This window comes from Oncorhynchus keta, chromosome 27, assembly GCF_023373465.1.
Source record: "Oncorhynchus keta strain PuntledgeMale-10-30-2019 chromosome 27, Oket_V2, whole genome shotgun sequence".
In the NCBI taxonomy this organism is placed as follows: Eukaryota; Metazoa; Chordata; class Actinopteri; order Salmoniformes; family Salmonidae; genus Oncorhynchus; species Oncorhynchus keta.
In genome coordinates this window covers 21,000,474-21,021,799 of record NC_068447.1, presented here as the reverse complement: position 1 = coordinate 21,021,799, position 21,326 = coordinate 21,000,474, and the positions used below count along the sequence as shown (strand labels likewise).

The window sequence follows — 21,326 nt, the reverse complement described above, 5'->3', positions numbered from 1 at the left end:
GGTATTGGATACCAAGGTGCTGGCTGTACAACCTGGTTTGGCCTATGGCTAGTATTGGATACCAAGTTGCTGGCTGTACAACCTGGTTTGGCCTATGGCTGGTATTGGATACCAAGGTGCTGGCTGTACAACCTGGTTTGGCCTATGGCTGGTATTGGATACCAAGGTGCTGGCTGTACAACCTGGTTTGGCCTATGGCTGGTATTGGATACCAAGGTGCTGGCTGTACAACCTGGTTTGGCCTATGGCCGGTATTGGATACCAAGGTGCTGGCTGTACAACCTGGTTTGGCTTATGGCTGGTATTGGATACAAAGGTGCTGGCTGTACAACCTGGTTTGGCCTATGGCTGGTATTGGATACCAAGGTGCTGGCTTTACAACCTGGTTTGGCCTATGGCTGGTATTGGATACCAAGGTGCTGGCTTTACAACCTGGTTTGGCTTATGGCTGGTATTGGATACAAAGGTGCTGGCTGTACAACCTGGTTTGGCCTATGGCTGGTATTGGATACCAAGGTGCTGGCTGTACAACCTGGTTTGGCCTATGGCTGGTATTGGATACCAAGGTGCTGGCTGTACAACCTGGTTTGGCCTATGGCTGGTATTGGATACCAAGGTGCTGGCTGTACAACCTGGTTTGGCCTATGGCTGGTATTGGATACCAAGCTGGCTGTATGGTGGATACAAAGGTGCTGGCTGTACAACCTGGTTTGGCCTATGGCTGGTATTGGTGCTGGCTGTATACCAAGGTGCTGGCTGTACAACCTGGTTTGGCCTATGGCTGGTATTGGATACCAAGGTGCTGGCTGTACAACCTGGTTTGGCTTATGGCTGGTATTGGATACAAAGGTGCTGGCTGTACAACCTGGTTTGGCCTATGGCTGGTATTGGATACCAAGGTGCTGGCTGTACAACCTGGTTTGGCTTATGGCTGGTATTGGATACAAAGGTGCTGGCTGTACAACCTGGTTTGGCCTATGGCTGGTATTGGATACCAAGGTGCTGGCTGTACAACCTGGTTTGGCCTATGGCTGGTATTGGATACCAAGGTGCTGGCTTTACAACCTGGTTTGGCTTATGGCTGGTATTGGATACAAAGGTGCTGGCTGTACAACCTGGTTTGGCCTATGGCTGGTATTGGATACCAAGGTGCTGGCTGTACAACCTGGTTTGGCCTATGGCTGGTATTGGGTGCTGGCTGTATACCAAGGTGCTGGCTGTACAACCTGGTTTGGCCTATGGCTGGTATTGGGTGCTGGCTGTATACCAAGGTGCTGGCTGTACAACCTGGTTTGGCCTATGGCTGGTATTGGATACCAAGGTGCTGGCTGTACAACCTGGTTTGGCCTATGGCTGGTATTGGATACCAAGGTGCTGGCTGTACAACCTGCTTTGGCCTATGACTGGTATTGGATACCAAGGTGCTGGCTGTACAACCTGGTTTGGCCTATGGCTGGTATTGGATACCAAGGTGCTGGCTGTACAACCTGGTTTGGCCTATGGCTGGTATTGGATACCAAGGTGCTGGCTGTACAACCTGGTTTGGCCTATGGCTGGTATTGGATACCAAGGTGCTGGCTGTACAACCTGGTTTGGCCTATGGCTGGTATTGGATACCAAGGTGCTGGCTGTACAACCTGGTTTGGCCTATGGCCAAAGGTGCTGGCTGTATGGTGGCCTATACAAGGTGCTGGCTTTACAACCTGGTGCTGGCTGTACAACCTGGTTTGGCCTATGGCTGGTATTGGTATACCAAGGTGCTGGCTTTACAACCTGGTTTGGCTTATGGCTGGTATTGGATACAAAGGTGCTGGCTGTACAACCTGGTTTGGCCTATGGCTGGTATTGGATACCAAGGTGCTGGCTGTACAACCTGGTTTGGCCTATGGCTGGTATTGGATACCAAGGTGCTGGCTGTACAACCTGGTTTGGCTTATGGCTGGTATTGGATACAAGGTGCTGGCTGTACAACCTGGTTTGGCCTATGGCTGGTATTGGATACCAAGGTGCTGGCTGTACAACCTGGTTTGGCCTATGGCTGGTATTGGATACCAAGGTGCTGGCTGTACAACCTGGTTTGGCCTATGGCTGGTATTGGATACCAAGGTGCTGGCTGTACAACCTGGTTTGGCCTATGGCTGGTATTGGGCTGTACCAAGGTGCTGGCTGTACAACCTGGTTTGGCCTATGGCTGGTATTGGATACCAAGGTGCTGGCTGTACAACCTGGTTTGGCTTTGGCCTATGACTGGTATTGGATACCAAGGTGCTGGCTGTACAACCTGGTTTGGCCTATGGCTGGTATTGGATACCAAGGTGCTGGCAAGTACAACCTGGTTTGGCCTATGGCTGGTATTGGTATACCAAGGTGCTGGCTGTACAACCTGGTTTGGCCTATGGCTGGTATTGGACCAAGGTGCTGGCTGTACAACCTACCAAGGTGCTGGCTGTACAACCTGGTTTGGCCTATGGCTGGTATTGGATACCAAGGTGCTGGCAGTACAACCTGGTTTGGCCTATGGCTGGTATTGGATACCAAGGTGCTGGCTGTACAACCTGGTTTGGCCTATGGCTGGTATTGGATACCAAGGTGCTGGCTGTACAACCTGGTTTGGCCTATGGCTGGTATTGGATACCAAGGTGCTGGCAGTACAACCTGGTTTGGCTTGCTTGTGCGCTGACACGTATCACAAGTTTTAATAAACTGAGATACATCCCGCTTTAAAACGTGGCCAGAAAAAAATAACGAAGTACGCGATCATACGTTTTACGAACACCCATATGCCACATCACCATGTGAAGTTTGCAACACTTTATTTCGCAAAGTAGTAGGTACAACTATTTGAAAGACTCGTTCTCCTAGACCCTGATCATAGTGTGGAACCCATTTCCTGACCAACAGCCCATCAAGAAGAAAATAACACTGAGCACTATTCCTCACCACTGAATCAGGAACAACTTTATCAAACAGATCAGCCAAGTTAGTATCAGCCTTTTGCTCAGCCATCAATAAATCTCTAGAACTAGTCAACTGTTCTGTCTGGAGTTTGACTGGCAACTCAAGACTTTCTGGCTTACTCTCAATCTCCTTACGAGATTCTGCGCGGGTAACCGCACAAACTGGAAATACCTCAGGAGACACCGTTTTGATCCGCCGATTCCTTTGCAGGTGACACTGAAGGTTGCTTCTTACAGATGTTTAGTTTACCATCTGCCCACACCTTACTACCTGCCAAGTCATTCCCCCAAATCATATGGACTCCCTCTACTGGCAACTGGGGTCTAACCCCAACATCTACATCACCCTCTACCAGACCACATTTTAGGGTAACTTCATGTAAAGGACAAGAGAATGGAACTAAACCCATACCACATACCATTACACAACTGCCAGTATCAGACTCTTTAGAGAACGGCAAAACAGATTCCAGAATAAAATAATCTAAAGCTCCAGTGCCTCTTAAAATCTTGATTGAAACATTTTAGTTGCCATCTATCAGGGACATGACACCATCTGAAATAAAGGCTGAAAAATCACAGTGGGAAGACTGAGAATCAAACTCAACGAGTGGCTGAAAAAGCTCACCCGAGTGGTCAGAGGCTGTAACAGGACTTGCCATCACAGCAGGTTTAACTTGACCTGACTTTTTTGATTTAAGCAGAGGACAATCTTTCTTCCAATGTCCTTCAACTAAACAGTAGTGACAGGTATTAGCATTAACCAGTGCTTTAAGTCCTCCAGACCCAAACTACTGCTGAGGTCTTTGGAAAGAAGCCCCAGAAAAAGGTGACCTACTATTCCTAGGAGTAAAGTTATTTTTATGGTACATGTCACTGTTTGACTCAAAATGGCCTTTATGTGTTAGCCTGTACTCATCTGCAAGGATTGCTGCATCACTTGGAGACGTAACTTTACATTCATTCATGTATGTAGCAACCTGGTCAGACAGAGAAGTTTTGAACTGTTCTAACACAATCAAATTAGACAGACCCTCAAAAGTACTAATTTCAGAAACTGTACACCAACGATTAAATGCAGAAGTCAAATCACGAACAAACTCAGAATAGGTATGTGAATCTAACTTTTTCCTGTAACAAAAACGTTGACGATATGCCTCTGGCACAAGCTCGTAGACCTTCAGAACTGCTGATTTAACTTTAGCAAAAACTTTACTGTCAGCTACACTCAGTGCTGTAAAAGCCTCATGTGCTTTACCTGTAAGTACACATTGCAACAACATAGTCATGTCCAAATCTGACCAAGCTCTAGCTTCCGCAATACGCTCAAATAAAGCAAAGTATGTGTCTGGATCTGACTCAAATTTAGGCAACAAACAAAGATTCTGTGAAACAACAAAATGTGGAAGTCCTTCAGGTCTATTAGCATTTCTCAATCGCTCTATCTCTAACTGCATTTGCAACAGCTCCCTTTGCTGCTCAAAAGTTAATGAAGGGCTAGACTGAAAACCTGCACCCTCACTACTAGCAGACTGACCCCAAAAAACACCCATTTATCTAAGACCCTGCTCTAATCTAGTTTTAACAGTCTCTTTAATTTTTTTTAATCAACAATCTCAATCTGATAATGTTCAGCAATTTCAATTAACTGCTCCTTGGTACACAACTCTAAGGCTACCTCTGAAGGAGCTTGAACAAAACTACTCAAAATGGAAGACATTTTCCTCAACCAATACAACTATTACAAATGCCAAAAAATAAACACAACTCACCTATTGTCAGTCTGGGTTCAAGGACAGGGGCCACACCCTCGTGCAGTCACATGCGGTGGGGTTTTATGCACACAAAACCAGTGGAGTGGAAAAGACAACCAGAAACGGACAGGCCCCCCCATAACCACGGAGGTGCTCCCGAGCCGATGTAAGGGACAAGGGAAAGGGATGCTCTACCCACGTTCACTGCCCACCCCCCCCATAACCACGGAGGTGCTCCCGAGCCGATGTAAGGGGCAAGGGAAAGGGATGCTCTACCCACGTTCACTGCCCCCCGCCCCCCATAACCACGGAGGTGCTCCTGAGCAGATGTAAGGGACAAGGGAAAGGGATGCTCTACCCACGTTCACTGCCCCCCCGCCCCCCCATAACCACGGAGGTGCTCCCACGTTCACTGCCCCCCCATAACCACGAGGTGCTAAGGGACAAGGGAAAGGGATGCTCTACCCACGTTCACTGCCCCCCGCCCCCCCATAACCACGGAGGTGCTCCCGAGAGATGTGCTGCTCTAACCACGTTCACTGAGGTGCAGATGTATGGGAAAAGGGAAAGGAATGCTCTACCCACGTTCACTGCCCCCGCCCCCCATAACCACGGAGGTGCACCCGAGCCGATGTAAGGGACAAGGGAAAGGGATGCTCTACCCACGTTCACTGCCCCCCTCCCCCATAACCACGGAGGTGCACCGAGCCGATGTAAGGGACAAGGGAAAGGGATGCTCTACCCACGTTCACTGCCCCCCCCCCCCATAACCACGGAGGTGCACCCGAGCCGATGTAAGGGAAAATGGAAAGGGATGCTCTACCCACGTTCACTGCCACCTAAAACAAAAACACCACGAGCCTCCTATTGACACTCGCTGATAAGCCTGAACAGGAGAGGACTCCCACCTGAACAAAACCCAGAAAAACCCAGAGTGAATTGCTAACCAAATTTAGCTACCAAGCTAACTGAACCAAAAGAACACATGGCTCTCAATGCTCTCTCCAATATTGGCCCAACCAAAACATCCCCTCAAACAAAAAAAAATTACAAACTAAACTAACCCAAGTTAACTACAAAACAATAATCAAATAAGCCAAATTACAAATAAACAAACATATCAATAATAAGACAAAGACAATCTAGACAAAACCTTAACCAACTATAACAAAATGTTAAAGTAAACTACAATACTAAAGACTAAAGTACAATGAACTTTAACTTACGGACGAACCCCCACTTGTCACAGGCCGGCTCATAGCCTGTGGCAAAAATGAGGGGACGCGAACAACAGGTATAGGCCAATTAAAAAATGTTCTTTATTGTAAACAAAACCATTAACTTTAAACTAAGAAAAAGGAATGAGGTGTGGAAGTATCATAATGTAAGGTGTATGTAAAGTCATGGATGCGTGAATCTGTGTGTGTGTGTGTGTGTGTGTGTGTGTGTGTGTGTGTGTGTGTGTGTGTGTGTGTGTGTGTGTGTGTGTGTGTGTGTGTGTGTGTGTGTGTGTGTGTGTGTGTGTGTGTGTGTGTGTGTGACTGAGTGAAAACTATGCAAAAAAAAAACAAAAAAAAACATTTTATTTTTATTCTGATCCCTCTTTTTACTGTTGTGATCAACCTCCCTCGATAAGATATGTGTTACCCTGCCCTGTTTTGGTTTACGTTCTTCTTATGGTCCTTTTAAGACGTATGTATCCCTGTATGGATGTTGCAGTCCTAAAACTCCCTTATGGCATAGTGTCATTTACAAATGATCTAGACCTGCTTCTCCCCGTCTCTCTGCTCTTCTCTCTTTGCCTCTCTGTCTCCCTCTGTCTGTCTGTCTGTTCTCCTTTTCTCTCCCGCCCTTCTTGTCTCTTCTCCTTGACCCTGTCAGGCGGCATTATTGAACAGTTTCCCAGACATCTTTGACGAGCTGCTGCAGATGTTCACAGTGCAGGAGGTGGCTGAGTATGTCCGGGGCACGCTGGGGAGCATGCCCAGTACGGTGGACATTGGTCAGTCTATGGACGTGGTCAAACTGCAGTCTATCGCCCGCACCGTCGAGAGCAGGCTCTTCTTCTTCCCTGGTAAGACTGAAGACTACAGGACAGCTTTACTACCACCAAATGAAACTGTGAACACTGTTAGATGCTCCTAAAGTGGGAATGTAATAGATTGTTTTACCTGTAACTGGTTCTTTGTCAGGACAAATAATCTAAAAGGCAAAGGCTAAAGCTGGTTAAAATCTTTCTACAATTGATCCTTCACTCTCTCCCCTTCTTCCTCTCTCTCTGTACCCCTCCCATTCTCTTCCCCTCTTCCTCTCTCTCCCCCTCTCAGAGTCTCGTAGTATTTTGCTGCCGGTGGTCCTGCATCACATCCACCTGCACCTGCGCCAGCAGAGGGAGCTGCTGATCTGCTCAGGAATCCTCACTAGCATTTTCTCCATCATCAATACCAGCGCTATGGTACATCACATCACCACTGAATCTACTGCAGTAGAAGAGATTGGAGTTGAAGTTGTCCTAATCATCATCATTAGGAGGATGAAATTATATCTGACCCTGTGTCAGTGGTTAGGGGCTACTTCTCTGTAACAAAAGCTGGTACCATAACTGGTTACTAGACCACCTACAGTAGTGTATCTATAGTATCCCAGCTAAACATTCTTTTCACATTTCTTGTATCAAATGGAATTAAAGATGGGATGACAGACTAGTTGGTAGAACTTTATACAATGCCAAGGCTGGTTAAGGCAATTATAATACCATGTCATTGTTCAGACATTATTGTCAAGACAATATTTTGTAGGCCACTTTACGTTGAGTGCTGAATTAATATTTTAATTGGTCTGTCGAGCGGCTTATACAAATTAATGAATTATTCATTAAATTCCTTCTCACTCGATCTCCCTCTCTCTTTCCTCCTCTACTCTACTTCTCTCTATCTCTCTCTCTGCCCCTCCCACTCTATCCTTCCTATTTCCTCACCTATCCCCATCGTTTCTCTCTCCCCCTCTTCCTAGGAGTCTTCTGTTCAGGAGGAGGTAGAGATGATGGTGGAGAGCCTATTGGATGTTCTGCTCCAGACTCTGTTGTCCATCATGTCCAAGTCTCAGTCTCTGGAGACAGCTAGGGGGCAGCGCTGTCCCCAGTGCACGGCTGAGATCACGGTCAGAAACTCTCCTCTTCTACACTACATGAAAAAGATCATGTTTTGTAATGCATGGAACCTCACTGATATGGATGTGTTTCTGCCTGTCCAGGGGGAGTATGTGTCCACTCTGCTGTCTCTACTTAGACAGATGACAGAGGTCCACTTCCACCACCTGCTCAACAACTTCCACAGCAAAGAGGAACTCAAGGTGAGAGCTACAGTCTCAGTCTGATTTAGGAACCTGGGGCTGAGGTATAATATGTAGATGATAATGTACACAATACTCACTACCTCCATTGACTTCCAGGAGTTCCTGTTGAAGATGTTCTGTGTGTTCCGGAACCTGATGAAGCTCACCATCTTCCCCCGAGACTGGAGTGTCATGAGACTTCTGACCAGCCAGTAAGTCTGACTCGCATTAGCTGTAACACTGCCTTCATATGGCCTCCTATAGGAGAGAAGGGAAATATGCAGCTATGAGATGAAAGCCCTTACGCTGATAGCACGTGACATTTGTGTTAGACGTTGCATCGTCTTTTCTATCCTAACATTTTGCTGTGACTTCTTCTGCAGTGTCATTGTGGTGACAACACAGTACCTGTCCCCAGCGTTACACAAGAACTTCTCTGAGGCGGATTTTGACTTCAAGGTGTGTGCCTCTGTAGAGGAACGAGACGTGTCATGTTGAACAACAGCAGTAAACAATAGAGCCTTATAAATATCCCGGAGAAGTCGACCCAGAACCTAATGTTCTCTCCTTGTCGTTCTCTGTTCACAAAGGACTCTGTTTTTCTCTCCATGGTTTCCTAACAACATTATGCTGTCATTCTGTGTTGCACCTGTTTCCACTCTTATGTGTCTGAGTTGGTTCAACCTGGATTTATGACTGACAACATTGCTAAGACGTAGGCCTACATGGATAGATAGATAAACAGATAGATAGATCTTTGCCGTTAAAGGGAATTTGAACACGTGTCTGATGTGCATGTTCTCTCTCAGGTGTGGAACTCTTTCTTCAGCCTGACGGTCCTTTACATCAACCAGCCCAGTCTGCAGCTGGAGCCCCTCACACAGGCCAAGAGGAAGAAAGTCCTGGACAAGTAAGAACCTCTCCATCACGTGTGTGTGTGTGTGTATTTATCTGTGTGTGTGGTCAGTAGTTCTACGTTTTCTACATTACACCCCCCCTCGTCCTTCCTCTGTAGGTATGGAGACATGAGAGTGATGATGGCCTATGAGCTCTTCAGTATGTGGCAGAAACTTGGTGAGATAAAATTACATTCAGATGCTTTGTTGTCATTCTAGCTTTCATGGGTAATGTCATGTGTGTTTCTATAACATCTGTGTTGTGCCCTCTCTGTGTGCTCCAGGTGAGAATAAGCCCCACTTTATCCCTGGAATGATGGGTCCATTCCTGGGAGTGACGCTCGTGCCTCAGAGCGAGGTCCGGAATATCATGATCCCCATCTTCCATGACATGATGGACTGGGAGCAGAGGCAGAACGGCAACTTCAAACTGGTCAGTGTTGTCTGTCCCCTGCTGTGTGCCACCACTCATCCTCTGTTGGCCTTGTTTAACTTCATGTTATAACCCAATATCATATCTATGTTATGGATCTATGATTTTAGTGCTACTGTAGAAGTGTGGTGGTTGGTTCCTTATGCACTAACCTATTTCTGTCTGTCTGTCTGTCTGTCTGTCTGTCTGTCTGTCTGTCTGTCTGTCTGTCTGTCTGTCTGTCTGTCTGTCTGTCTGTCTGTCTGTCTGTCTGTCTGTCTGTAGGTGGAAGCAGAGTTGATGGACAAGCTGGAGAGTATGGTGTCAGATGGGAAAGGGGATGGCAATCACAGAGAGCTTTTTGGTCTGCTGTAAGAACCAACAACCTCAGTCTTCTATTCATACACAATGTTACCTGAGTCAGTGTGCTGTAGTACAGATGTAGGATCTTCAGTTGAGTCAGTTTGCTACAGCAGGAAAATTATCTTGCAGCAACAGTGTATTATAATTAATGGCATTTTTGTAAGGGTTGATACTTTTTCGTTAGGGCAAATCAGGTCTGAGATTTCAAAGTGGAAATTACAACATTTAGAAGCCTTTTTAAACATTGAATACACAAAGTTTGCATTTCCTTCTGTGCAGGAAAAAGAGTGATCAAATTAAGATCCTACATCTTTAATGTTCTTTTGTATGCTCCTGACTAGTTGTGTCTTTTTCTGCTGCATCTTTCAGGACCCAGTTGTTTGGGCCTTACCCCAGGTAAGATATCCGTTTCCCCACAGCCCAAGCTTTTAGCTCTACCACTATCATGATCCTCAAATAAATAAGTATTTATGGTTTACTTAATGTGCACGTGTAACATAGAGCTTGTTTGTCTGTAGCCTGCTTGAGAAAATTGAGCAGGAGACGTGGAGAGAGACTGGCATCTCATTTGTCACCTCCGTCACGAGACTGATGGAACGGCTGCTAGATTACAGGTAGATTGGATTACTCATTACAAGCAACATGTTAATATCATAACATTTACTATTGATACATGGATGTACTGTAGAGATTGGAGAGACATTAAAACCCTGCTCTACTTTTAGGGAGTGTATGAAAGGAGATGAAATGGAGAACAAGAAAATTGGTGGCTCTTCCAACCTCATGGTGAGACATCGTATGATTTATTATACCTTATAAATTATATACCAGTTATGCCAGAGATGTGTTGAGACAACTGCAAATCTACTTTGGTTTTTGGTTGCTGTAGTAATCTTGCTTCCTGATAACATTTGACTGTCCTCCCCAGAACTTCTACAAGTCTGAGATGAACAAGGAGGAGATGTACATCCGCTACATCCACAAGCTGTGTGATCTGCACCTGCAGGCAGAGGACTACACAGGTAACACACTTGTCAACCTGCTCACATGGTACAGTATTGGAACCCTGTGACAGTCAGGATTACTAGGTAAGGTCAATGTGGTGAATTGTGATGACCTTTGTGTCCTCCCTACCAACAGAGTCAGCGTTCACCCTGCTTCTGTACTGGGAGCTGCTGCACTGGGAGGACCGCCCCCTCAGAGAGTTCCTCCACTACCCCACACAGAGCGAGTGGCAACGCAAGGAGGGCCTCAGTCGCAAAGTCCTCCACTATTTCAACAAGGGAAAGGCAAGTCAAGCTAAAACAAGTCAAGCTAAGTTAAGTCAAGCAAAAACAAGTCAAGCTAAGTTAAGTCAAGCAAAAACAAGTCAAGCTAAGTTAAGTCAAGCAAAAACAAGTCAAGCTAAGTTAAGTCAAGCTAAAACAAGTCAAGCTAAGTTAAGTCAAGCTAAAACAAGTCAAGCTAAGTTAAGTCAAGCAAAAAAAAAGTCTAACTAAAACAAGTAAAAATAAGTAATTCAACAAAGGAAGTGCAAGGCTTTGTCTAGCCACTTTAGGTAGTATTCAAATGTGAGATCCTTTAATTTGGCCCAAATTAAACCAGAATTTGATTTGATAAAGTTCGAAATGGATGTACATCTCAAGACTAAGCACTTCTGCATGTGTCATGATTTCCCTTCAGATTCTCCTGAAAATGATATTCCATAGACATGGTATTGTATACCTATAATGAGAGATTCCATATGAGTGAGAGCTCTGTCTCTGTCTCTTTCCAGTGTTGGGAATATGGAATATCACTCTGTCGGGAACTGGCTTTTCAGTATGAAACCTTATATGATTACCAGAGTCTGAGCTGGATAAGGGTGAGTCTGTCTGTCTGTCTGTCTGTCTGTCTGTCTGTCTGTCTGTCTGTCTGTCTGTCTGTCTGTCTGTCTGTCTGTCTGTCTCTCTGTCTCTCTGTCTCTCTGTCTCTCTGTCTCTGTCTCTGTCTCTCTCTCTCTGGCCCTCTCTTTCTTTCTCTCTTTCTCCCCTTGTCTCTCTGTGTTCTCCCTGTCTCTTTAAAAAAATACTTGCATCAGAGCCATTACTTTATCCCCCAGTCACTACTCATCATCACAAAGATGGAAAGTAAATAGAAAGGAATGGAATATAATATAAATAGTTTATTGTCCTCACATTGTGGAAAAACATTGCAATACACTGACAAAATATCAAAAACATTATGACCACTTTGTTATCAAGGGAACCTCGTTGATGTGTGTTGCTGAGAAAGATCAAGACTCTCTGAGGGTTGAATCAAGTCTTTTTGTCTGTATAGAAAATGGAAGCTGCGTACTATGACAACATCATAGAACAGCAGAGGATTGAACCAGAGTTCTTCAGGATGGGCTTCTATGGCAGGAAGTTTCCTTTTTTCCTTAGGGTGAGATGAACACACACACACACACACGCATGCACACGCACGCACACTGTCTTGTTTAACTTTTTTTTTATTTTTAAATTTGACCTTTATTTAACCAGGCAAGTCAGTTAAGAACACATTCTTATTTTCAATGACGGCCTGGGAACAGTGGGTTAACTGCCTGTTAACCTTGTGGGGACACACAATTCAGTCCCATTCAAAATCCTATTTTTCCTACCCCCTAACCCGAACTCTAACCCTAACCTTAACCCCAAAACCTACAGGATCTTTTTATCTAATTGCATTTTTTTTCTCCAGAATAAGGAATTTGTGTGCCGGGGTTATGACTATGAACGACTTGAGGATTTCCAGCAAAGGATGCTGGGAGAATTCCCACAGGCCATTGCCATGCAGCACCCCAACCAACCAGATGACGCCCTCCTACAGAGTGATGCTCAGTGTATCCTAACCTAACCATGGTCAGTGTGTGTGTGTGTGTGTGTGTGTGTGTGTGTGTGTGTGTGTGTGTGTGTGTGTGTGTGTGTGTGTGTGTGTGTGTGTGTGTGTGTGTGTGTGTGTGTGTGTGTGTGTGTGTGTGTGTGTGTGTGTGTCAACTCAACTGTCAGCCAATTTGGCTATGTTTACCTTAACACGTGGCCTCAGACCTGCAGATCTATGCGGTGACCCCAGTGTCAGACATTACTGATGTGCCTCAGCTGGAGCGTGTCCCAGAGAGGATCAAGAGCTTCTACCGCATCAACAATGTCACTCGCTTTCACTACGACAGACCCTTCCACAAGGGACCCAAGGACAGGGAGAATGAGTTCAGAGTATGTGTGTGTGTCTTTTATGTCCAAGTTGTTACTTTGTGTTTCTAAATAGAATGAATGACAATGGAAGGTAATTATATTGTCTATATACTATACAGAAGGTGATTCAGTGTTTTATGTCTGTTTTGTCAGAGCCTGTGGATTGAGAGAACAACCCTGATTCTGTCTCGTCCCCTCCCTGGAATCTCCCGCTGGGCTGAGGTGGAGAGGAGAGAACTGGTGAGGAGCACTGTCATCCCATACTGTCGTCTCATAGGCTATTGTCATCTCATGCTGTCATCTCATGATGTCGTCTCATACTGTCGTCTCAAACTGTCATCTCATACTGTTGTCTCATACTGTCTTCTCATACTGTCATCTCAAACTGTTGTCTCATACTGTCATCTAATACTGTCATCTCAAACTGTTGTCTCAAACTGTCATCTCAAACTGTTGTCTCATACTGTCATCTCAAACTGTCATCTCATACTGTCGTCTCATACTGTCTTCTCATACTGTTGTCTCAAACTGTCGTCTCATACTATCGTCATCATACTGTCGTCTCAAACGTCATTTTATACTGTCGTCTCATACTGTCATCTCAAACTGTCATCTCATACTATCGTCTCATTCTGTCATCTCATACTGTCGTCTCATACTGTCATCTCATACTGTCATCTCATACTGTCATCTCAAACTGTCATCTCCTACTGTCATCTCATACTATCGTCATCATACTGTCGTCTCAAACGTCATCTTATACTGTCGTCTCATACTGTCATCTCAAACTGTTATCTCATACTATCGTCTCATACTATTGTCTCATTCTGTCATCTCATACTGTCATCTCATACTGCTGTCTCATACTGTCGTCTCATACTGTCATCTCATACTGTCGTCTCAAACTGTCATCTCCTACTGTCATCTCATACTATCATCTCAAATTGTCGTCTCCTTCTGTCATCTCATAGACTTCTGTTGTCTCATACTGTCATCTCATACTGTCGTCTCATACTTTCATCTCATACTGTCGTCTCATAGGCTACTGTCGTCTCATACTGTCATCTCATACTGACATCTCATTGGCTTCTGTTATCTCATACTGTCGTCTCATGCTGTCATCTCATGCTGTCGTCTCACGCTGTCGTCTCATACTGTCGTCTCATACTGTCGTCTCAAACTGTGACATCAGACTCCTTAGAGAGATGATGCAAGCGAGTGTTTGTCTCTCTCTCGTAAGTGTCATTATGGATTCAAATCTATGTGTGTGTGTGCAGGTGGAGGTGAGCCCTCTGGAGAATGCCATCTACGTGGTGGAGAATAAGACCCAGGAGCTGCGGACCCTGATCAGCCAGTACCAGCACCGGCAGCACCATGGCAACATCAACCCCCTCAGCATGCTGCTCAACGGGGTCATAGATGCTGCAGTCAACGGGGGCATCGCCAGATACCAGGAGGTACTGACAGAGAGGGATGGAGGGAGGGATGGAGGGAACATTCAGTGTTATCTGCTAAGGACCCCGTTGGTATTCGATAGAACGTTGCGACCCTTATCGCCTGTGGGGAAACCAGGCAGGTTTTGAAACTGCAGTAAAAGTGCAGTTACTGCAGTCGACTGTAGTATTTTGGATGCAATAAGTGCAGAATAACTGCAGTGTACTGCAGTTGAAGTGCAGTTATACTGAACTCTAACGAGTTACACTGCAAAATTACTGCAGTAAAAAAAGGTGTTATTTTGTATGCAGTATTTATAGCATACTAAAGTTAGTGGAGTGAGTGGAGTTACAAACGGACTGTACTAAAAAGTTAAATGTCTTGTGATGAAATGTTTTCCACACACGTAGATACGTGTAGTCTACTTGGACACAGCGTCCCTCCATTTCCCACACCGAATAACTCGAAGCCACAGTGCTCTTCTTGCAGGCTCTACTTCCCTATGTGGGAGCATTCAAACCATTGGTTGAGATTTTTGACCTGGCTTCATGTACATTGAACAACACAGCAGCTTTTCGGCATGTTTTGTTCTTTCTGTAAAACAAAAAATCTACGACCAAGTTGGCTCTTTTACAATACCAATAGGAAAGAATGTTTGTTTCCCCAATGTGTGGGCATATTATTATTATTATTATTATTATTATTTGAATATCGACTTGGAGTATGCCTTGTAACTCATTCATATCCCGTGTTCATCCTCCACAGGCATTCTTTGATAAGGACTACATCAACAGTCAACCAGAGGACTCAGAGAGGATAGCTCAGCTAAATGACCTGATGCAGGAACAGGTCAGACACAACTCTTAACTCCTCACTGCCCACTGGTCAATGGGCCATACAGTGTACATGGGTATAGAGGACAGATAAACCATATGTTCTCTCTTTCCTACATGTTGTTTCACTGTCACAGGTTCACATCCTTGGAGTGGGGCTGGCTGTCCACGAGAAGTTGGTGCACCCAGAAATGCGTCCTCTGCACAAAAAGCTGATAGATCAGTTCCACATGATGAGGGCTGGTTTACACCAGGTAAGTGGTTCCACATGCTCTTCGGTTTGTGTGTGTGTGTGTGTTTGTGCGCATGCGCGTGCAGTCAGTGTAAATATTCAGAGCAGTCTTTATATGTGGCCCAACAGGGGTTGCCAGCGGGCTACACAGGGGTCAACTCTCCCAGAAGCATCCTGACCACTCACAGCCACATGAGCCCAGAAAGCGTTCGTCTGATACACAGACACAGGTCAGTTTCACACAGGTTTCACAGGTTTCACTTGAGAAAGAGATGTTACAGTAATCTCAATGTGACCATCTCTCCCTCTATTTTAGCCCTATGAACCTGCAAGGTTCTATACGCCAGTCCTCCTCCTCCCTCTCTTCTCACACCTCCAGCGAGGCGGGAGGAAACCTGGTCATCCTGACAGATGGCCTGATGGGAGAGCCCCCTGAGGATACGGCACACATGCAGGTGGGTTTAACATGCACGCATACACACACGCAAGTTTTGTACATTTTGACGATACGTGTGTGAACAGATGTTTTATTTTCCAGCCAAGCCCCTCCTCCTCCAGTCTGAGCTCCATTCGCTCCACCTCTTCCCAGATAATCAACTCCGCCCCTTCCAGCGCTAGAGGTGAGTGACTCCTGCACCAGAAAGTAAATGTTTTATTTAGGAGACATGCTAATTCACAGTTGTGACTATAACTGTCAGTCAGTGTATATCCAGTGTTTATCAGTGGGTCTCTGGTGTCCATACAGTCTACAGCAGACCCATCCTATCCCCCTCCCTCCCTCCCCCAGGCTCTCCGTCCCTACCGGATAAAACCAAACACAACCGGGAGGTGATGATTCTGCTGCCCCCTCACCAGAGAACTAACAACACCATGTACTACAGCATGACTGACAACGGACAGGTACTGACGTTACAGGCCAAACCATTCAATTGCTGCCAAATGGACTGACGACATTGCTGTATTAGTTATTTAAGAAGACAGTGAGTTCACTGAAGCTTTGGAACAGCAAATTGGCCCGAAACAGAAATATACTGGTACTGGGACTACAGAGCATACGGTTTGTTCTTGTACTTTACCCTTATTTTGAGCCTTTTTTGTCTCTCTGTTTGCAGAGCAACAATCTGCAGCGTGCCTTACTCCAACAAGTGAGCCCCTGTAAGCCATGCATTGATCCTCACACGGGCTTGCCAGAGAAAGGCAAGTATACTGAATGTGCGTGGTAAAATTGGTTAATGATGCTTTTCTCTAGTGTTGAGCTAAGTAGGACACAACTACACATACAGTAGGAGGATTTCCTAGCTCTGTAGTGAACATGTGGTTTTGTGGTGTTCCCCCAGTATTCCCTAGTGCCCCCAGCAGCTGGAGTCTAGATGGGGAGGGTAGGGAGACAGTGCCCTACATCCAGGGACCCACAGGGGGTGTTATCATGCCCCCCGTCCCGCCCAGGTCCTTCCCACCAGGTAAGAACAATCATGTCATAATATACACCTTATTTATGGGTAAGAGTCCCTTAGCTGTCATGTACACTAAATAGGAGGTTTTGTAAAGTACATGGGAAGTTTATTCTGATGTGAACGTTTTTACTTCCTCTCTCTAGGTCACTTCCTGATGCACTTTGATGCGTTCCACCACCAGAACAGTGACCCACCCCCAGCACTGCCCATTCGCTCTCTCAGAAAGGTTAAAGACAGTCATGCATACTGCAGCAGTAAATAATGCTATCCTCTTAACTTGGTCAACAGATGTCAACTAATTTCTTATCTTCCTCTCTCTCTTTATCTAGTCTCCTCTTCACCCCATACCAGGCTCCCCTACCAGTCCTCAGTCAGCCCTGGGGGGCAGTAACTCCACCCTCTCAGGCAGTGCCAGCAGTGGCGTCTCCTCTCTGAGTGAGAGTAACTTTGGGGGCCAGTACCCTGATCCCCCCGTGCGAAATGATGCCATGGAGCCCGTCCCCAGCCACCTGTGGACGCCTGAAGAGTACCTGGACTCTCCTTACCTCCACATCCACTACAGCCTGCCAGAAGCAGAGTCCCTCGACCAGGTCCGACCCTTCCACTACCGCAACCCTGTCTCACACCTCCACCCTCACTCCCACCCCCAGTCTCACCCCCAACCGTCCGGCCTCGACGGTCACCCCCACCCTCACTCCCACCCCCAGTCTCATCCCCAACCGGCCGGCCTCGACGGTCACCCCCACCCTCACTCCCACCCTCACTCCCACCCCCAGTCTCACCCCCAACAGGCCGGTCTCGACGGTCACCCCCACCCTCACTCCCATGGGCCCACCCACCACCAGATACCACTCCACGGCCCCCACCGCATTCCTTACCGGCGCCCCCAACCCCCGGCTGTGCCCCCCAAGCCCTACCTGAGGGAGGGGTGCATCCCTGAGGAGGACCTGAGCTCTCTGTTGCCCCAGCCCATCCCCCTGCCTCGGAGGATCTTCCACTCCCCCCATAGCCACAGAGAGGAGCAAGCCAAGGCTGCATGGGAGCAGTGCATCAGCGAGGAACACGAGGAGACACCATGAGGAGACCATCTTTGGCTTCATCTCAATAGTCTATTATATTATAGTACTAAAGTGCTGGGCCTCTTGGAGATTTCAGTCACCTCGGTGCATCTAAATAGTTTAAAGTGACTCCCTCCCCCCTGTCTCCTTTCCTTCAGCTGCATTGATGTGAAAGATCATGGGCTATGGAATCATGCAAATACATTGTAGTCATTGACCATATTGCTTTCATGCTTTCATCCATCCCATGTTTTCATATCAGTGCAGGTAAAGGGGAGGAAACAAGGAGAGGAATCCACTTTAGACTATTGAGATACGCCCTCAATCTTCTCACTGTATTCAGACGGTCTGATTCTGAATGGAAGAAGCAGCCTCATAAGAATTAATAAGGGAAATATTATCTGTTGGACAATGTGACCGATAATAATGACTTTGTTTAAATTAATATTGATTGTACACTCTTCTACAACTAGTATGTGAGCATGTTTAGTTTATTTTCATTTGAGAACAGTATACAGCCGTTTTGTGAAACATGACGATCTCGATCAACATGATCAAACGATACATACTCCGAAAGGACCCCCCCCTTTTCCACAACAAAAGGCAACTACAGAAAGTTATATTCTTAGTAAAGTGATGTTGTCTTTTCTGCTTTCAATGCTACATATATCTAACCTTTTATTTTGACAGCTTTGCTACAGTATGTATGGGGTTTTCAAGTACACTTTCCATGCTCTTTTTTTTTTTTTTTTACACAACACTGTTTAGTCCTTCGCCATATGGCATTCTCCCATACTCTGTTCTGATACTTGGTTCTCACTGAAAGCAAGTCTGTTATTTGACCTGGGTCGCTCTTCTCAACCCAAACCTCAAAGGACATATAAACCTCAGTCTAGGAGTATTCATCCATACGGTACGTATGGAAAACCAATGTGAATGTATTTAAACAAGATGTGCTATTTGTATTACACAAGTGGCAGGTCTTATTTTCTGTTAATGTGTTTTATATTTAAGTTATCTATCTATTCCAGTCTTCTAATCTTTTGTGTACCAGATAGAAATGTCTCATGAGAAGAGCATGAGTGTTCTCTGACTGACAGATCTGATCAATCCTTGGGAGGGGTACAAGGAAGGGGTGAAATTGTCAGGTGCTGGAACAACAGTGAGTTCCAATTTCATTTGCACAGGTTGAGCTGGATCCAATAGGACTGGATTGATCCCTGAAAGTAGATGGTGATGGAGACGAAGATGTGGTAAAATGAGAACGAAGAATAATGAAGAATAATGACTTAACAGTACCTCAATCACCTATTGGACTAACTGTACTCCGAAAACCAGTATCACACCCTCTCTCTGCCTCTATATGTTTCAGGCCAATGTCAACCAACAAGTACTAAATATGGACCATGTGTAAATGGACTGATGGCAATGCCATTGCTTCTGTCTGATTTACAGTACAACTTACCTGTTTTAATCACCCCACACCCTCTGTGCACCTCCCTCCGCCCACCTGCCTTAAGTGCACTGAATTGCAGTATCAATCTCTCGCTCAGACAACTCACTTGACTGGTTCTGAGAAACTCGTGAAAATGACAGTTCTCCTTTCTCGTCACTTTCTCAACACTCTCCAAACAAAGCAGATAATATCAACGTGTGACATCTGTTTCGTCCAGTCTTGGTTGACGATGTGGTGCTACAGTAATACTTTCTGCCTGCATCTCCTCTTAACCCTGATCTGCAATATGGACATGTTTGTGTATAGAAGATTAGTATGAGTAGCTCAGACAGGACCATGAGTTTGATCTCCTTGGGGAATGAAGGTACAACAGACAGTTAGCTGAGATGTAACGTAGAACTCACCACCAGTGGGTTGGAAAGTGGAGGTCAGCGTTCCAACGACAGCTCTTTGTTTCACACAGTCCTTTTCTGCAGGTAAATGCTTGGTTTTGTGTTCTTGTAAATCAGGTTCTCCACTGATCAGACAACATCTATTTTTGTATGCAGGTTCATCAGTGTTGACGTTTTTCACTGATGTACCATGAAAGGATGCAGGGTATGTTTAGCAGTGGAATTAGTATGGAACAGCAGAGCTATAGATTAAATAAGATTAATATCAGGTGTAGGGGCAAGCTGATGTTGAGAGGTGTGATACTCAGATCAAATATAGGTACAATAGAATTTTTCAATGTAAATTCTGTTACTGTACATACAGCGGTATTGTGAAATATTTTTGAGACTAATTGCAGACCCCCCTAAAATAATTGTATTGTTGTTTTGTGTAAATACATGTACTCCAGAAATTGATATAATTGATGAATATCTATAATCAATGTTTAAAGAAGACCAATCAATTAGACTGTGGTGTGTCTGCATTGTTGACTTCAAATCTTCAAATATAAATACTTTATACACTTTTCAATGTGCTTTCTTGTACATATGGTGTTAGCATGATCAAACAGTGTTTGGTTGTAAAAGTGGTTTGCCTACTCCCATAACTGCTGTGGTATGGATTCATTAACAATGCCAAACATTAAAGACAATCTTTTATCAGCCTCGTCTCTGTCATTTCCATTGCTTGCTGCTCAGTGGAAAATAGCAACAACGATTGGCAGTATGTTTGACAGGGAATGGAATTTGACAGAGGTAGATATATACACAAAGGCAGGTTAAAGTGTCAAGGCATCCGGATAGATAATAATACAAGTAAAATAGAGAACAGAGTAGCAGTAGCAAATGATGAGTGTAAAAGTGTGGTAGTTTCTCCTATTATTTTCTGCAGATCCTCTCAAGCTCTGTCAGGTTGGATGGGGAGTGTTGCTGCACAGCTATTTTAAGGTCTTTTCAGAGATGTTTGATCGGGTTAAAATCCAGATTCTGGCTGGGCCACTCAAGGACATTCAAAGACTTGTCCCAAAGCCACTTGTGCATTGTCTTGCCTGTGTGCTTATTGTCCTTATCCTGTTGGAAGGTGAACCTTCAACCCAGTCTGAGGTCCTGAGTGCTCTGCAGCAGGTTTTTGTCAAGGATCTCTCTGTACTTTGCTCAATTCATCTTTGCCTCAATCTTGACTAGTCTCCCAGTCCCTGCCGCTGAAAACATCCCCACAGTATGATGCTGCCACCACCATGCTTCACCGTAAAGATGGTGCCAGATTTCCTCTAGACTTGACGCTTGGCATTCAGGCCAAAGAGTTCAATCTTGGTTTCATTAGACCAGAGAATCTTGTTTCTCATGGTCTGAGAGTCCTTTAGGTGACTTTTGACAAACTCCAAGTGGGCTGTCATGTGCCTTTTACTGAGGAGTGGCTTCCATCTGGTCACTCTACCATAAAGACATGATTGGTGGAGTGCTGTAGAGATGGTTGTCCTTCTGGAAGGTTCTCCCACCT

General features: G+C 45.4%; 1 protein-coding gene across 6 annotated transcripts in view; it reads left to right on the top strand.

Annotated features, from left to right (window-relative positions):
• Nucleotides 1-20,481, top strand: part of LOC118360273 (dedicator of cytokinesis protein 3-like) — a 126,386-nt gene extending 105,905 nt beyond the window's left edge. For 4 of the 6 annotated variants that reach the window (XM_052481909.1, XM_052481905.1, XM_052481908.1 and 1 more), the window contains exons 24-54: nt 6,593-6,785; nt 7,039-7,166; nt 7,724-7,870; nt 7,964-8,062; nt 8,162-8,256; nt 8,428-8,503; nt 8,854-8,954; nt 9,060-9,118; nt 9,225-9,373; nt 9,638-9,723; nt 10,085-10,111; nt 10,234-10,329; nt 10,441-10,501; nt 10,644-10,737; nt 10,856-11,004; nt 11,493-11,579; nt 12,035-12,139; nt 12,437-12,578; nt 12,782-12,948; nt 13,081-13,167; nt 14,205-14,384; nt 15,127-15,210; nt 15,332-15,448; nt 15,535-15,656; nt 15,743-15,881; nt 15,965-16,046; nt 16,214-16,326; nt 16,539-16,638; nt 16,764-16,886; nt 17,024-17,106; nt 17,210-20,481. In XM_052481909.1, coding sequence (XP_052337869.1) covers nt 6,593-6,785; nt 7,039-7,166; nt 7,724-7,870; nt 7,964-8,062; nt 8,162-8,256; nt 8,428-8,503; nt 8,854-8,954; nt 9,060-9,118; nt 9,225-9,373; nt 9,638-9,723; nt 10,085-10,111; nt 10,234-10,329; nt 10,441-10,501; nt 10,644-10,737; nt 10,856-11,004; nt 11,493-11,579; nt 12,035-12,139; nt 12,437-12,578; nt 12,782-12,948; nt 13,081-13,167; nt 14,205-14,384; nt 15,127-15,210; nt 15,332-15,448; nt 15,535-15,656; nt 15,743-15,881; nt 15,965-16,046; nt 16,214-16,326; nt 16,539-16,638; nt 16,764-16,886; nt 17,024-17,106; nt 17,210-17,959 — 4,041 coding nt within the window. In that variant the 3' untranslated portion in view covers nt 17,960-20,481. The remainder of the gene's footprint in view (nt 1-6,592; nt 6,786-7,038; nt 7,167-7,723; nt 7,871-7,963; nt 8,063-8,161; nt 8,257-8,427; nt 8,504-8,853; nt 8,955-9,059; nt 9,119-9,224; nt 9,374-9,637; nt 9,724-10,084; nt 10,112-10,233; nt 10,330-10,440; nt 10,502-10,643; nt 10,738-10,855; nt 11,005-11,492; nt 11,580-12,034; nt 12,140-12,436; nt 12,579-12,781; nt 12,949-13,080; nt 13,168-14,204; nt 14,385-15,126; nt 15,211-15,331; nt 15,449-15,534; nt 15,657-15,742; nt 15,882-15,964; nt 16,047-16,213; nt 16,327-16,538; nt 16,639-16,763; nt 16,887-17,023; nt 17,107-17,209) is intronic. The other 2 variants (XM_052481907.1, XM_052481906.1) reach the window with 2 other exon arrangements.
• The last annotated feature ends 845 nt before the right edge of the window (nt 20,482-21,326 follow it).